Source organism: Falco punctatus (assembly GCF_963210335.1).
Source record: "Falco punctatus genome assembly, chromosome: Z".
Lineage (NCBI taxonomy): Eukaryota > Metazoa > Chordata > Aves > Falconiformes > Falconidae > Falco > Falco punctatus.
This window is the reverse complement of record NC_137586.1, coordinates 14,516,258-14,531,490: the sequence shown is the minus strand read 5'-3', so window position 1 is coordinate 14,531,490 and position 15,233 is coordinate 14,516,258. Positions and strand designations below refer to the sequence as shown.

The window sequence follows — 15,233 nt, the reverse complement described above, 5'->3', positions numbered from 1 at the left end:
TTTCCCCCTGCTCTGTCCCTGGGCCTGGCCAGGGTGGACCTGGCTGATCAGGAGTGTGAGGCTGCTCGCCTTTGTCTCAGGCCTGGCAGGGAGGGGGCGGGATGGGGGGGAGCACAGCAGCTGGGAGCTAACCCTGCCTCTCTCTCTGCCAGGGGCCCGTGTTGGAAGGAGATCTAAGATGAAGTTATGGGATGTTGTGGCTGTCTGCGTGGTGCTGCTCAACACGGTCTCCACCTCGCCCCTGCCCACCGGTAAGACGCCTCCCAAGGGGCCCCCTTCAGTGGTAGAGGGGCCTGAAGACGATCTCTCCCCCATCAGCCTGCTGCCTCCCTATGCTGTGCACAGTGACTGTAAGAAACATTCCCCTTTGTAGCCACTGCTGTCTGTCTTGCTAAACCTGCTCCCCTTTGCCTAGGCATCAGGGTGAGGAAATGGCCTCCCCACTTTCTGACCCCACTTCTGCCCCAGTCAGCATCACTGGCTCTGGTCTGGCTCCAGCAGCTCCAAAACAAGTCATCCTCCAAAGCCTGGTGCTGGCAATTACAGTGGCAATGCCCACTCCTCCCCCCCAGCCTCCAGCCCTACCTTCCCAGCAGTCATAACATCCCTTTGGTTGAAAAATCTGGAAAGGTGGGAAAGTTAGTTGTATGCAGGGGAGCTGAGAGGAGGATCAGATACATCGACCTTGCAGGGCAGGCACTGAAACTGCTTCGCCACCGCTTCAACCTCCCTCTCCCTGCTCAGACCTGCCAATGCAGTTAGTCACTGCCTGCAGCGGGCGCAAGTCCTAACGGAGATGGGGCTCCATGGTGGGAGGCACTGTACTCATCCTGTAGGACTGCTGAGTTTCATTAAATCCTCCTTGGATCCTGATCCTGAAATTAGTGTGTCTGCATGGAAATTTACAGGAGAGTAGCAGTGGCAGGGTTAGGAGCTTCATGCAGAGCAATCCACATGAACCAGCTCACAGTAAGACAGCTTACAATCCAAATGACAGATAATAATAATGCCTTGCTAATAATAGGTCTCCTACAATAGCAGATACAGGATTTTCACAGTGCTATGCGAGTGTTAAACTAACTCTGGTGGATTTTTAAAGTGAGAGTTAATATGACTCATTAAGAAGTGGCAAAATACTCCCATGAATTTGGGAGATGTTAATTCAGCAAAGGCATAGGCACAGCTTGGAGGTTGCTCCCTTTGCCCTTGCTCTGCCCTCTCTGTTTAGCTCGTTGCAGGATGCAGACAGAATCCAGTAACTGGGATTCATTTTTATCTCTTTATCTAGAGCATGTCTTTTCCCTGTGCCTGTTGCAGCTCTAGCCGTGGGCAGCCCTGCTCTGGTTTCTCCACGAGCAGCCAGGCTAACATAGTATGGAGGCACTGAGTGGGGAATCATATGCTGTGACTCCACTTCCGTCCGCTCCCCAACACCCGTCTCCTTTTCCGCACACACATCTGTTTCCTTCTCCACTTAGTCTTCTTTCTTTTTCTTGCTTATGTTACCCCCCTGCTGGAATCTTGCCTAGGCTGCAACCTCTGTGGGTCCCAGCCCAGGCTCCTGCTGCTTGCAGACCAGCACCCCCTGATGTCCTTTCAGCCCCTCCACACAGGGAGGTGGGCCAAAAGCTCTTCCTTCCAGGGCTCCAGCCTCCCAGGGCTGGGAGGCTGTCACATGTGGTGATCTCCACAGCAAGCTGTGTGGTGGGATAAGTACTGTCCTACAAAAGGCAGAGATCAGCTTTTCAGGCACTGTGCTGGTCCCCTCTTCACAGGCTTGCTGCATCGCTGGTGGCAAGAAGAGCCTCAGGGAAAAAGTGGTGCCAGTCAATTTGTAGCTCTGGCAGAAGCTGCAGGGTTGGAGATCATTAACACTCCATCTTTCCAGAGTGATAGTGTTTGTATGATAACTTTTTATCTTGAAACTCACTTCTGGGAATATGGTTCCTGGTGAGCTGGTTTGTCTGCAGCACCTCAAGGGGTCAGGCAGCAGCAGCAGTCTTCTCTGTTCCCGGTGTCTGAAATTTCTCACTGTTGCCTCTTCCGCCCCCCCCCCCCCCCCCCCCCGTGGATTGGGTAGACAAGGAGTGGGAAGAAACAAGTTACCTGTGTTTTACTTGAGCTATGGTAGTATCAATAGACAGCCTCTTCCAGATATCTCTGTTTGCAGGACACAGACATAGGCTTTGCCAAGCAGAGTTGGGTTGCAGGTTGTTGCCCAGGATAGTCATTTGAGAAAGGGCCAGTAGTTTGGTCTCCATCTCTTAACCCTGCGGATCACAAATAAATGGGCCTGACTGTGAGGGGAGAGTAAGAAGTGCTGTTCTTCACAACAGAAATTGGGGAAAACCCAGGGAGTTCCTGTGGTGGTTGCATGGCAGCTGTTTACGCATCACCCATGCCTGAAAGTCAGAAACTCTTTGCTATGTTGCCAAGTTGGATGAGTCAGTGGAGACCTGCAGAAAGGCGGCTGTAAGAGAGCAGTGAAATACTTTGATCCACTTTTACACTGCTTTTAGTTGATTTAAAGGTGTGTGGTGTCTGGAGAACAGCCTGCAAACAGAGCCCATGAGGCCAATCCTATCCAGCACTTCGCTGTCTTCCTGCCACAGCAGCACTTTGTTCAAGTCATCACCATCAGCGTCTTTAACATACTTGTTTCTCTCTGCTTACCATTTGGTGGCACGCACCCTTCAACACATGAAAGACACATAACGATGTATGCAAGAGGAGTCATGTCTACACCATGTGGGCTTCCCTGTGTTCTCTGGGCTTTCCCTCATGAGAAGAGTGCAGTACGCCACAAGCATGCAGGCATGCTCACAGCTCCTCCTCCCATCTGCCGGTGGACTTGCTGTGTATTAATGTCTCTGTGGGTGCTGTTGGTCATCTGTTTTGCCTAGGGCCTTTGCAGGAGGCAGCTCATGAAGCGGTGGGAGCACTGTCATCACCCACTTCGGCTTATCTGCATGGGGCAGTGGGGGTGCTGAGCAGGACTGGGTGCTGTGTTCATTCGAAGAGCAGTGCACTGCTCTCCTCTGAAACAATCCCTGTGGAGGCTGAGTGGGGAGTAGCAATTGTGCTCCAAGGTGTGCATTGCTTTTACTCCAGAGAGGTCAGGTCTGCCATGCACTGCTTGCAGCAGGGGTTAGTAGGGTTGTGAGATCATGTCCCACTCCTAGGGACGGGCCAAACACCTTGCTAGAGCACAGATCTGTTTTCCCAGGCCCTTGACGCCTTTTTGTGTTCTTATTTGGCGGGACTGATTTGTCTGCAAAGTGCACTGAGGTCACCTGATGTTACCCCATTCCTTTCAGATTGGCTGGAAACCTTCCTTCCTTCCAGCCTACAGGCAAGGTCCTAACCTTCTGGGCTGATCAGGTGTAATGTGCTGACCTTTGCTGTTCAGGGCAGTAATTAGAGATGGCAAAGGGTATTGGCAATTGCATGCTTCTGCATTTTTCAGTGGACTGGTAGCTGGCCTGCATAAATGCAGTTCATTTGACATGAATCCAGTGTTTATAGGTGTTTTAGACATCAGTGCTCATAGGATAGCTTATTTCACACAAAGAAGAGTAGCTGTAGAGTTTGTAAGGCTAGAAAACCCTTTCTTTGTTTCCCTCTTGCTTCAGTCTGCTGGAGGAAGGACGCCATAAGTTTAAATAGCAACTGCAAACAGGACAAATATAAACTAAATTATTATAAACAAAATACTAAGTCAGCAGCTTCGGAAACATGACAGTGCAAAGGAAGCCAAACACTTGGTTTGACTTATTTGCAATTCCCAGTGAATAAAACTGCTTGCCACTGTATGGCCATAATCAACATGTATGTGAGGACTGGAGTATCCTAAGGTCCAGGATATGATATATAATCTTTTGATCAAGTGAGCATCTTTAGTAAGAATTAGTGGTAAGCATGTAGTATTAAATGAAAAATATCACCATGAGCTTTTCCCTTCTAACAGGAGGAAAAAGTGGTTTTTTGGTGTTATAACATCTGAGTTACTCTGTGGCTACTGAGGATGGTCATGCATTGTTGGAGCTCCTTCAGTATGTTTGTTATGCTGTAACACACTGTGGTATGTGTTCATTACACTTCTGTTAAAAATTCTTCATACGCCTGCTAAGAGGTTTTTAATGTTAAGTTACTGTATTTAGCTGCAACATTATCAACTAATATGGAAAGTATCTAGAATAAACAGTGATATTGTAGGACTCTCTAAGGCATAACCAGTATTAAATTAAACTTCCAGTCAAGTGCATTTCCTTCCCTACAATATTTATGAGGCACATTCAGTGTTACGAACCAGAATTCTCATGTTTCTGCCCAGGCTTTCCTGCTCAACACACCTACGGTGTGGCACATGTGTTTTAGTCTAAGACGGCCAGAAGCTACAGAGGTAACCTGCCTATGCACAGTAAATCCAGTGCACTGGAGAGGTATCTGCCACACTGAGCAGGTGCCACACTGCGTCATTTGATCTGTGCGTATCCAGTACAGCCGGTACATCCAGCCAGTGTCAGACCAAGCATGCCTGTGTCCCTGGGCCAGCATATATATAGTAAAGTTCATTTGCATGGTCATGCCCAGGTTATCTAGGCATTTAGAAATCTCAAGCATTCAAGATTGCCCATTCATGAGCAAAATTGTGGACAAAAAAAGAACAGGACCCATCTGGTTAAAGCCAGCTGCATGTAGCCCTAGAAGCTGATTTCTCAGCAGTCTCAGGTGTAAATACTGAATATATTTCTGTGAAGGGTATTCTAGGACTCGAGGGGAGGAGTGAAATGCAGGAAAATATGGTTTTATTCTCATTTTAAGATTTGTCCTTTTTTCAAGTTTTACTTCTCTACTGCTTTTTCAATTTAGGAACCTCAGAAATTTGCCACTGAAAGTGTGGGTCCTTTTAGATGTGTTGTAGGTGTGGGTTGCTAGATAATATGCCTGAATATGCCTTTTTTGGTCACCATTTATAGGCCTTTTCAATACATTTTAGAAATCCCTGTGTTCGTGGCCTGCAGACAAAAAGCTGCAAACCACTTCTTGAAAATCTGAAGAATTCAGCTGTGTAGTGACTATTGATGAATTGATGGGGAAGGCGTTATTTCTGCACTAGAAGAGCATCCTCAGATTCATAAGTTGTGCTGTCTTTGTAAATTATACTGTTCCTGATTAGGACTGTAAGTAGGTTTGAAACATTTAAAGTTACAGAGGCTGAGAGAAGCCATTGGGGTCATCAGGTCTTATTCCCCACAACTGCAGATGATCAGGGATGGAACATATAGTGCAAATATCCAGTCTTCATCCCCCACATACACTATCAAGCATCTGCAACTTAAAATTTGTAGTACCTAGGCCAAACACCACGTAACCACACTTGTGGATTCTCATACTTGTGAGGTAGTAAGTTAATGACAAGTAATAGGCCACTGTCACATTAGTGCTGGTAGAGTGGTTGACACTGCAGAATGGTCATTTTTGACAAAACCAGCTGTAATTTCTGATCAAGTAGTATTTGGTAAGGTGAACCAAAGGGAAGATTTCAATGATTCTTGGAAATCCAGTCCTAATTACAAAGAGAAGAAAAAAAAACAGAATCAAAAAGATTTGAGACAGGTACAAACAAAGCATGAAGACACAAAATATGCGTTACAGTATGTCCGGTTTGAAGATCAAGGACAGAAAATCAATTACGTGAGGCATTTCAAATATCAGCACTCTTTTTAAGGAGTAAAGCCACATTGTAAGACTTAGCAGGTATTTAGGCTGTATGTATTGGTACAACACTTAAACTGAAACCTGCAGATACATGTTTTTGAAGTCAGTGGGACTTGTACTAATACTTCAATGATTATTGAACAGGAATAAGCTTCAAAAGAAGCAAACATTGAAATCAAAACACTTGTTTTCCTGCATCGTGGCCAGGCAGTGTTAAAAGTGGTGTGCCAGAACTTCTCGGGTGGCCGCATTTTCAGAGGCAAGCTGGTCATATCCCCTTTAACTAACAAGCTACCTAAAAACATCTGGACTACCTCTGCTCCCTTCCCAAGCGTGTAAGACCTCTTCGGCAAAATCAGCCATTACTCAGGAAGTTTCCAACAGGGAAGTGTGTATCCAGTGTAACGGCTGGGAAGGACCTAGCTTTTCCAAGCACATGCCGCACTGGCAGACCATGATCCACACATCCCAACATAAGACCTGAAGCAGGGTAGCAACACCTCTGCTCTAGAGCCAGGGACTGTTTATTATAATAATCACATTTCCAAACTGCAAGATTGAAACTTTTTGTATTGTTCCTATTGTAAATGCATGGAAATGCAGGTAGCGAAAGGCAACAGGGGAAAAGCAGGTATTATTTATAGGTCAGATCAAAATCTGATAGCAGCAGAGGTTGCCACAGGAGGGACATCAGCCATGGTTTTGCCCAGATGGCTCCACTTTACTAATCCCAGGGAAGAGACTGGGATAGGGTCCCTTCCTGCTGCCTGTGTTGTTCCTTGGGAGCACTCCTAAAACCCAACAGGAGATGCAATGTAAGAGCACAGGCAGCCTGGGAACAGTTGCTGTTATTTATTTAGGAATACCATTGCTGTTCAGTGAGCTGGCACTAAAGTGGGGCTGGATGACCGATGTGGGGTTTTACTGATGTCATGCAAGGGCTGGGCTGGATCACTTCTGCACCAGGGATACTAAAGATAATTTTTTTAATTACTTTTTTGTTACTGACAGTATTTCCTCCATTAAACTCTCAGTACCGTGCCTGTTAGCTGGCTGCATGCTCTCTCGCTAATAGAGGTCACAGGTTTCAGGACCCACTCATTCATACTCATTTGAGGCTCTTGCAGGGTAGAGACAGAACCAAATAACTAAGCATAAACATAAAAACATTACCTGGGAGGCTGGATATTTACTCAGTGTGGTATAGATTTGCAGGGGTACAAGAACTTACTGAGGAGACAACAGGCCTTGCCCGGGTTTGTCTCCTGCTCTGTCACTAGCTCCAGACAGGACACTGCCACTTTTTCCTTTTTCTCCTTTTACACTCTTTATGCCATAACTTCAGGTGCAGAGACTGCTCCGTGGGTGCTCAGGTGCCCACACGGCCTCATACAACAAGGCCCTAGTGCAGGCAGGCTTCTGGCAGCTGCCACAGGGACTGTCACAAAACCTCGAGAGCGACCGCTGGAAAGCCGTCTGCTCCTTAGTGCCTCAGAGCTGTTTTTCCAAAGCTTTGCATCACAGGCAAGACCACATCCTCCTGCTTCTCCTTTGCTGCTTGACTACCAGATGGGACACTCCTTTGCCCACCCCAGAGAGGCCAGGGGAGGGGCCCGACCCCAGGTGCCACCTCAGAGTCAGGCAGCATCTCGTGAGCAACCCCACCTGGACTGGATGAAAAGCAAGAAACTCTTCGGACAGGTCAGCTCACAAGGCGGCTTCCTTTGCTTCACCCAGTTCATCTGACCTCGCTGTTTCCCCCTGCTCTCAGGGAATTCCTCCAGCTGGCAGTAATTATAATGGTCCTGTTGTTTCTCCCTTTTAATCTTCTGGTGGGAATGAAGGATTTCATACCTGTGAGAAAGCAGGCAAAGGATGCAAGGGGAGATAGTGCCAAGACTGGCAGTGCAAAAGTACAAAATATTCTGCAGATTTGTCATTATGACCAACACATGGGAAGTGGCAGGGTTAGCTAGCAAGCTACAAGCACAAAACTTGGCTGCTCCATCAGGAGCAAGCACACCAGGTCGGTTAACCCTGTGTCTTTTTCTAGTGCTGCCTTACCACACCTGACTGGTGTGAGTGGCCCCGGAGTCATCCTCCAGGTCGTTTAGCACTTTACCTTGATGAGAGGTAAGTGACACTGACAGAGGCTCCTTTTCTAAGGGCTCTCTGAGTCAGGCAGGAGGGTGCAGCATGTCCTGGGAGCTGGTGAGGCAGGGAGTGAGGTAGTGAACCAGAACTGTATTAAACATTTAAAGCTGAGCTGCCCCTGGTGTGTTTGATGCTCTGTTTGCTAATGGACACAACTGACTGGTTTCCATTTCACCCTTAGCCCCATGGATTTTCATGCAAGGCACAAAAGCGAAGTCATACCTCAGAGAGGTGATACTTTAATTGTTTAAATCCTGAAAACCTTTCAGCATAACTATTTCTAACACCTTTCTTTGCTTTGATGCCTGCATGATAGGCTTTGTTTTTCATGAAAAATACTTCATTTTCAATGAAATAAATAGTTTATTCCCACCACAGTTGATGCTGGTTTACTTTGCAAAGCAGAATGATCATCAGATTGGTGACTTTAACCTTGCTAAGGTTGCGCTTCTGCAAATGGGTTACTCTGAGGGCCTCCTAAAGTACACCTTTGTGGTGTGAGATGAAGACATTCTATGTTTGGACAGGGTGTGTTTTTGTGAGTATAACTTTGGAGGAAACTTAAAAAATAACCAGGAAAGAAAGGAAATAAAATATTTTAATCATGAAGGGCCCAGATTAAAGTACCAGAACTGTTTTTGAAAAAGGGACGTTTGACCCTCACACATATCTGGATCTGAATTTTCTAAATATTATTTACCACTATAATGGGCTGGATTAACCCCCTTGAACTTTGAAATTGTACTTTAAACTAGAGTCTGAATGCTGCTGTTTGGATTTCTCTAATTGAACAACAGCTGTGCTTAAGTGAAATATCCTGGCAATTCTGCTAAATGTTTGGCCTGATGTTTTGATATAGTAACTATACACTGCCACAAACACATGCATAAAAGGTACAATATAAAACAAAACCCAAATTTTATCATTTTGAGTATACCCTATGTGACTTCTGTTACATCACTTTTACTCAGGATATGCGAAGTGCAATGTAACACTGCATTGATGTGATTACATTTTCCCAAGACCAGTATGGAAAACTAGTCTATAAAGTACAAAGTTTCAAATAATTTAAAATATCATGTGTTATGAGATTAAAAAAAAAAAAAAAAAGGAAAAAAAAGGAAAAAAAAAAAAGGAAAACCCACTTACGTAAATTATTATTTTGCAATTAATAGAATTTAAGCTTTTCTTGTAAGCCATAATAGACTGCATAGTCAGGAGAGACTGTAGCTAGCCTTTTAAATCCATAACCAGGCACCAAAATGAGTAACTGGATTTTTTTCTCAAAAGCTGAAGATCCATCTGTTCCTACTGAAAACAATTTGTGGTCAGGTATGAACTGAGGGTTTCTTGCTCTACCATGCTGGGTTACTGCCACTGCGGGGGACTATTCGGCTTTAAAATAAATCTGTTGCTAGTGAAATCAAGGGACTAGTTTTACAAAATGTAATTGTGGTCACATGTGAACAGGCAGAAATAAATTGTCCATAATTCCTTAATGGAGACTGTTTTCTTGAGAATGTGACGAGATCGGTTTGGATATTTGTTTAGACCTATTTTTTGTAGATGTCTATCTGAACATCTGAACACTGTACAATTTATTCTTCCAAAAAGCACAGGCATCAGATCCCGGTCCTGCTGGCACACAGTGTCTCTAATTAATTAGAAATGCAAAGGCAGTTTCTGGGGGGTTTGCAGCGGGGAAGATGCCTGGAGGAAGGCATATTTCCCTGTATGCCAAAAGCAGAGCTCCAGGGTGGCTTTCTGCAGAGGCCAGTGGGGACCACAATGGGTGTTTGGCTGCAGGATCCTGTGCCGGTACATGCTGCCAGCTCATGCAGTGTCCAGGGGACATGGACTGTGCTCAGGGACAGGCAGGTCAAAGCTTCAGTTTCCAGAGAACAGCACTGAGGTGAGAATTTCAGTTTGCATTCAAAAGCGACATTCCTAACCCAAGAGGTTGGCTCAAAACTATGATCTGAGTGTACCTTAAAGGTTCAGAAAGCAAGCCAAGAGCAAGCAGAAGATGCAATTTTCTATATTTTTTTTTAATTAGTATTTTCAGTGAGTCTCGTTTCTCTTTTTTTTTTTTTTTTTTTTTTTTTGTTTGGCTCCTGGAGTTCTGGACATTTGGTGTTCACCAACTCTGCCCCCAGCCTGGTCACTCCTAGGTTCCCATGTGTACCAGTCCTGTGATGTTTCATTCTTCCCTTTGCTTTCTTATTCATTTTTGGGTCATGAGAGAAACTCCTGACAGATTGAGAGCCCTGATTTAGCTGGACATGGGAGACAGAGAAAGTGCCCAGAGGCAGACTGGCACAGGGACTGCCATCCATACCCCCTACTCTTGACAGTCCAGTGCTAGAAAGCAGACTCACGCTCTGGTTGCCACCAGAGGAAAAGGCTTAGCCCATTCCTGCCTGGATCGTCAGGTCCTTGGCACAGCACTGAAAGAAGGTGGAAGGGGGCTGCAGGACAGTGAGATGAGTGGGAGTAGAACACACGTGCTGGCTGCAGCTCCCGCAGGCATTGCTTCCTACCCCACACTCCTGCTGGCGTGGCGATAGACAGAGGTGATGCAAAAATGTGTGCACGTGCCCACGTGCAGACTGCCTTCAAGGGATTTCCCTAGGGAGATGGACAGGCAGGAAACAGCTTCCAGAAATATGACATAAAACCCAAACAAAACCTCATGACTTTGTGCCAATCTTGGCACCATAGTCCTAAGTGGTGGGGCTCAGCCCCCCACACTGCCCCAAGGGGGTCTGCTAGCCTTTTTCCCGTGTTGTGAACAAGATACACAGAGAGCCTGTGTTCCCTGAGGGAGGATTCTACATTTCCAGGACATACTGTTCTTTCCCTTCGGAAACACCGGCTTTGAGGTGCAGCACATGTGTGAGCAAACCTTTGGTAACCTATACTGAACACATGCTGTCGTGGGCTATCCCATCTCTCTTATCCCGTGCCAACATATCCCATGCCATCCTGTCCTATCCTGGGTGGCTTTGGATTTTCAAATTCTAATTCCTTCACACCCTGGAGCTTGAGGGAAGGACTACTGCTCAGAGATCTTAACTGTTTCTATTGCCATAGTATCTCAGCATTTTCTGCTGGCACTTTGTGCGGTGTGACAGGCATCTGTCATGTTTGTTCTCTCAGCTTTTCCACCAGAAGGCAAATGTTGTCAGTAAACGAGTTTGTTTTGAAAAAATATGTGCGTGTATAATTAGATAAAGTTGTATCTGTGTATGTGTAATTGCAATCCACACAGTTTGTGTGTATGCATGTGTATGTTACAGGAAGGGATGATAATATGTGCTTCTCCCAGGGGTGTGAAATCCCCATGGAAGGCTCTGTCTGCTGCACGATCAGGTTAGCGTGGTCCATGCAGTATTAGAAAAGCAAAACTACCAGGCTTTTAACCTTCATTCTGAGACTATAAACTTTCCTAAACAGTGTCGGAGGCAGAGGGTTAACTAAGTACCTCTCAGCCAAGCGCCTTTCTTCAGTTACAAAGCAGCATTTGGTGCCAAGGAGACCCATATGAGTCCAGTGGTGTTCCCTGGCCACACAGCTGAGCTCAGGACCCTCTTCATCCCCAGCAGCACTTACCACAGTGCAGAGGCTAAACAAGTGCTTGGCACGTGGTAGCTATGGTGCAGAGAGGTCCTAGCATCCCTGGAGCACATCTACCAAGTGCCTGTCAGGATGGGGTGGTCCTGCTGTCGGTCTTCTCCACCTTCCCTTCTGTCCATTAGCCTTTTACAGTCTTTAGTCCTTGGTCAGTGGTTATTACATATTCATGTGTGATGTCTGGTGGTAGCTTCCTCAGCACCTACCTCTGTTGCCTTGTTTCGGCCTGTCACAGTTGGTGTTAATGCTGGCATTTCCACTTGGTTGCCCAGGGTCTTATTTCAATGGTTTTTTACAGCACTTTGTGTCCATACTTATTGGACAGCTGAATATCCCAGCTAAGTCATGACTGGCACCTTGGCATAGGCTGCTAAGTCAACTCTCACTTCACTCCTGGCTGCCAAGGTTTCCTTCAGACCCCTGAGAGCCACTCCTAGCACTGTTTGTAGTCATGCTGACGGCTATGCTTCGTTAAGCAGTAGAAAATTAGCACCAAGCCACATACAATCAGTATGAGCCCTGTTGCTTGGCTCCGTGTTCAGTGGTTAGTGGCTCCAGCTGCTCTTGACGCAGCGCTGAAAGCACAGGACCGTGCCACTGAGTGTGTGTTGAAACTTGGCTTTGTGGGATGGTGTAACAATTCAGAGCTGTAGCAGCCAGAGGCGGGCTGATTGTGGGGACTGGATGTGTTCCTCAAACAGTGCTAGGCTTTGGAAGCAGCCTTGGGGTATGTTGGCAGTCCAGTCGGAAGCTGCCAGAATCAATGCCATCGTTGCATTGATCATGACTAGTTTGGGGATCCACAGGTAGAGGGTATTGTTGCTTACAGCAGCTTGTAAGGACTCACTGAGTAGCCCAGTAATGCAGTTGCCATTGTGTCGATGGGGTGCACCCACAAAACTGCGTAACTGTGTGCAGTTGTGGGTGAGCAGATACCAGCTAGGGTCAATAGGTCCAGCACATTTTCTTGAGAGCAGCTCTGTGCCTACTGTTCCCACCAGTTCCCTAATACCACCCACATGTCTTGTGTCTCCTCCAGTGATGTAATCTCCAAATACAGGGGGTTCACTGCAGGAGTTCTCTCAGTAGATTTGGATATCTGCTTGGGATATTTTCCAGTCACCTGGGCTGAAGGGGAAGTCCACCCTGGAGACATAAAATTGGCATTCATCTTACTCATAGTGCTGGCATCCCTCCCAGTGAGTCTTCCAAGTGGTCTGATGTTGCAATAGAGAATGAACTGGGCAAGGAACCCTGGCTCTGTTAGACCTATTGGCTACGCACACCTCAACCCAAGTTACAGCTTGGATAGCTTCATGGTTTGTATTAGAGCTCCAGCGAGATTAGTGGGATCAGTAGTGCAGCTATTTACCCCATTTTCTGGCTGCAGCAAGTCCATGTGTGTAGGTAGGGTTCCTCTAGTTGGATATGCTTGATTACTTGATCTACTTTTCGCCCTACCGTTTCCACCTTCTGCAGTGTAGGCACCTCGTGCTGCTGCGTTACTTAAGGCTCTTCTGTGGCGTGTTTCCTCCACCCTGAATATCACAGGCCACTCACAGCACAGAAGTTTCTCAGCAACATTAGCTCCCCTGGTGCAGCCAGGGCAGTCATCGCACATGAACCAGGGCAGATGTCAGCATGGGCTCTGAGTAGGGGCACAGTCCGGAACATGGGCCTTTTCCCCTCTTGTTCTCTGCTCCAGAGCATGCTTGGATTGGCTTGGGCAGGACAATGCCTGAACCCTACAACTGTCTGATTAATGTTTAACCAAAGCAGACTCCTGCATATAGCACTGTTGCAGGGATAGGTGATATTTTTGCACCTGAATTGCAGGCCATTTAAAAAAATGGTGTGCCTAGCTGGGCTGTTATATTTTCAGGTAATCCACAGGTTTTTTTCTCAGTTCATAGGTGGGGGATACTTACTCCTCTTGCCCCACTGGCAGCATACCAGGCTTGGGATAAGTATGAGGCTGAAGGCTGCAAACGAGAATCTCCACATATAGTTTGGGTTTCCTTGTAACAATCTTCTGTCCCCTTCCTGATGGTTGACCATTACATGAATTTCAGTAAACCCTCGTATGTTTCCCTGACAGTTGTGTTTTACTCTCCATAGCCAACGTCTCATTGTGTCATACTGTTGCTACAAGGGGTGGGCCAGGAGCATGTGACAGAGGTGTGGGCTGGGGTAGTCACAGTAGTATGAGAGCAGTTATTTGAAGGTGAGAGTGGAGAATGGCACAGCTAGAGCCATCTCCTCAGAGCCACATCCTTCCCTTATTGGGTTATAATCTAAGAAACCTAGCTCCTGTGCAAGAAACCTAGAAACCACCCAGTCCCGCAGCAACAAGTGCCTTGGGCCAAACCTCTCTCCATCTGTGCCTGTTGCAGGGCCAAGCTTGTACTTGAACAGTGAGGGCTATGCCAGCTCCATGTGGGTCATCTTGCTTGACTGAGTCTAGCAAGGTGTCTGTATCTTCTTGCTGTTAAGGAAAGTAGCCCACCTATTGCCCTGACTAGGACCTTGCTCACTAAGCCAGCATTCGTATGGTGTAGGCAGGCCAGCCTGTCCTGCAGCAGAGCTGGGTGGTGTATCTGAGAAACATCTATCCAAGCTACCTGCCTCCAGTAGCTATAGCTTATAGCGGGTATTTTGGTACCTGCTACAGAGGTAATGACGGAGGAGTGCAAGAAGGGTGCACTTACCATTGGTGTCACAGGAATACGGGGCTTGGTGCAGGGTCCTGCCTTGTTCAGGTCCCATATAGCTGTATAGTCATCCCTCTTTCATGTCTTTTGACAGTTACTGGTCTGCAAGATTCTTGCCTTTAGCATGGATATCTGTAAAACAAAGTGTAATTCACTTCTTCCAGTCCCAAATTCTACAGTTTATAGGATCCTGCTTCCCATGTGCCACCCTCATTGTGTGAGGGTACAAGGTTGCCTGCCTTCATTACTTTTTCACCAGTCTATATGATTTTGCAGGAGCTGTCTGTGAAAAACCATATACCTCTGATCCATCACTGTTTTGTCATGGACAGGGGCCTCTAGGATGTGGCTGCTTTCCAAGAGGTCCATGTTCTTCCTTATGTGCAGATGCACTGTGTTTCAGCAGGTTTTTCCAGTAACAGGATTAAGATCCTGCTGCCCTCATCTCCTCTATACTTGGTGCTTTTGTTGAGAATATGAAGGCGCACCTTTGCTACACAGTGGGAGGCAGCCTCATGTCTTCCTCTCTCCTGTTAACCAGGGTCCGTACCACTGCGTATGAGCTGGGTAGTGTGCTGCCTGGTCTCTCATTAGGGCTCCTGTCTGTTAATTATTTCCTGTCTGCTCATTAAGGACATGCAGCGCTGAGCTTTGCCGGAGGAGCTGCTTCTGTCTCAGCACCTTGACTGGCTGAAAGCCTTCATGGCCCAGTGGAGGTACCAACCCCTGGCCAGGTGCACTGCACTGGGTGTTGCCTTTCCCAGTGTCTGCAGTTCCTGGGATCTTTGTAGGGGTCCTTCTGGAGACAGAGCTCCTGTACATGCAGGGCCAGGTTTTTGGCATTGGTCTGTTGTGTGGGTGGGCACTTAGGGGTTCAGTACAGAAAGAAGCATCCTCTTAGGTCTTACTGCAAAGGAAGCGAGTCCACAAGTCTTGATTTTTGGCACAATAAATGTGAAAAAAATAAATCTCAATACTGCAATGTAGTTCATATATTTAAGAGACAATCATTAG

The 15,233-nt window shown here is 46.7% G+C and overlaps 1 protein-coding gene across 4 annotated transcripts in view; it reads left to right on the top strand.

Annotated features, from left to right (window-relative positions):
- The window catches only part of GDNF (glial cell derived neurotrophic factor), a 52,236-nt gene that overhangs the window by 11,449 nt on the left and 25,554 nt on the right, over positions 1–15,233 (top strand). For 2 of the 4 annotated variants that reach the window (XM_080372160.1, XM_080372161.1), the window contains exon 2: positions 153–251. In XM_080372160.1, the coding sequence (XP_080228286.1) occupies positions 179–251 (73 nt within the window). In that variant the 5' untranslated portion in view covers positions 153–178. Of the gene's footprint in view, positions 1–152; positions 351–15,233 lie in introns of all 4 variants that reach the window. The other 2 variants (XM_080372158.1, XM_080372159.1) reach the window with 1 other exon arrangement.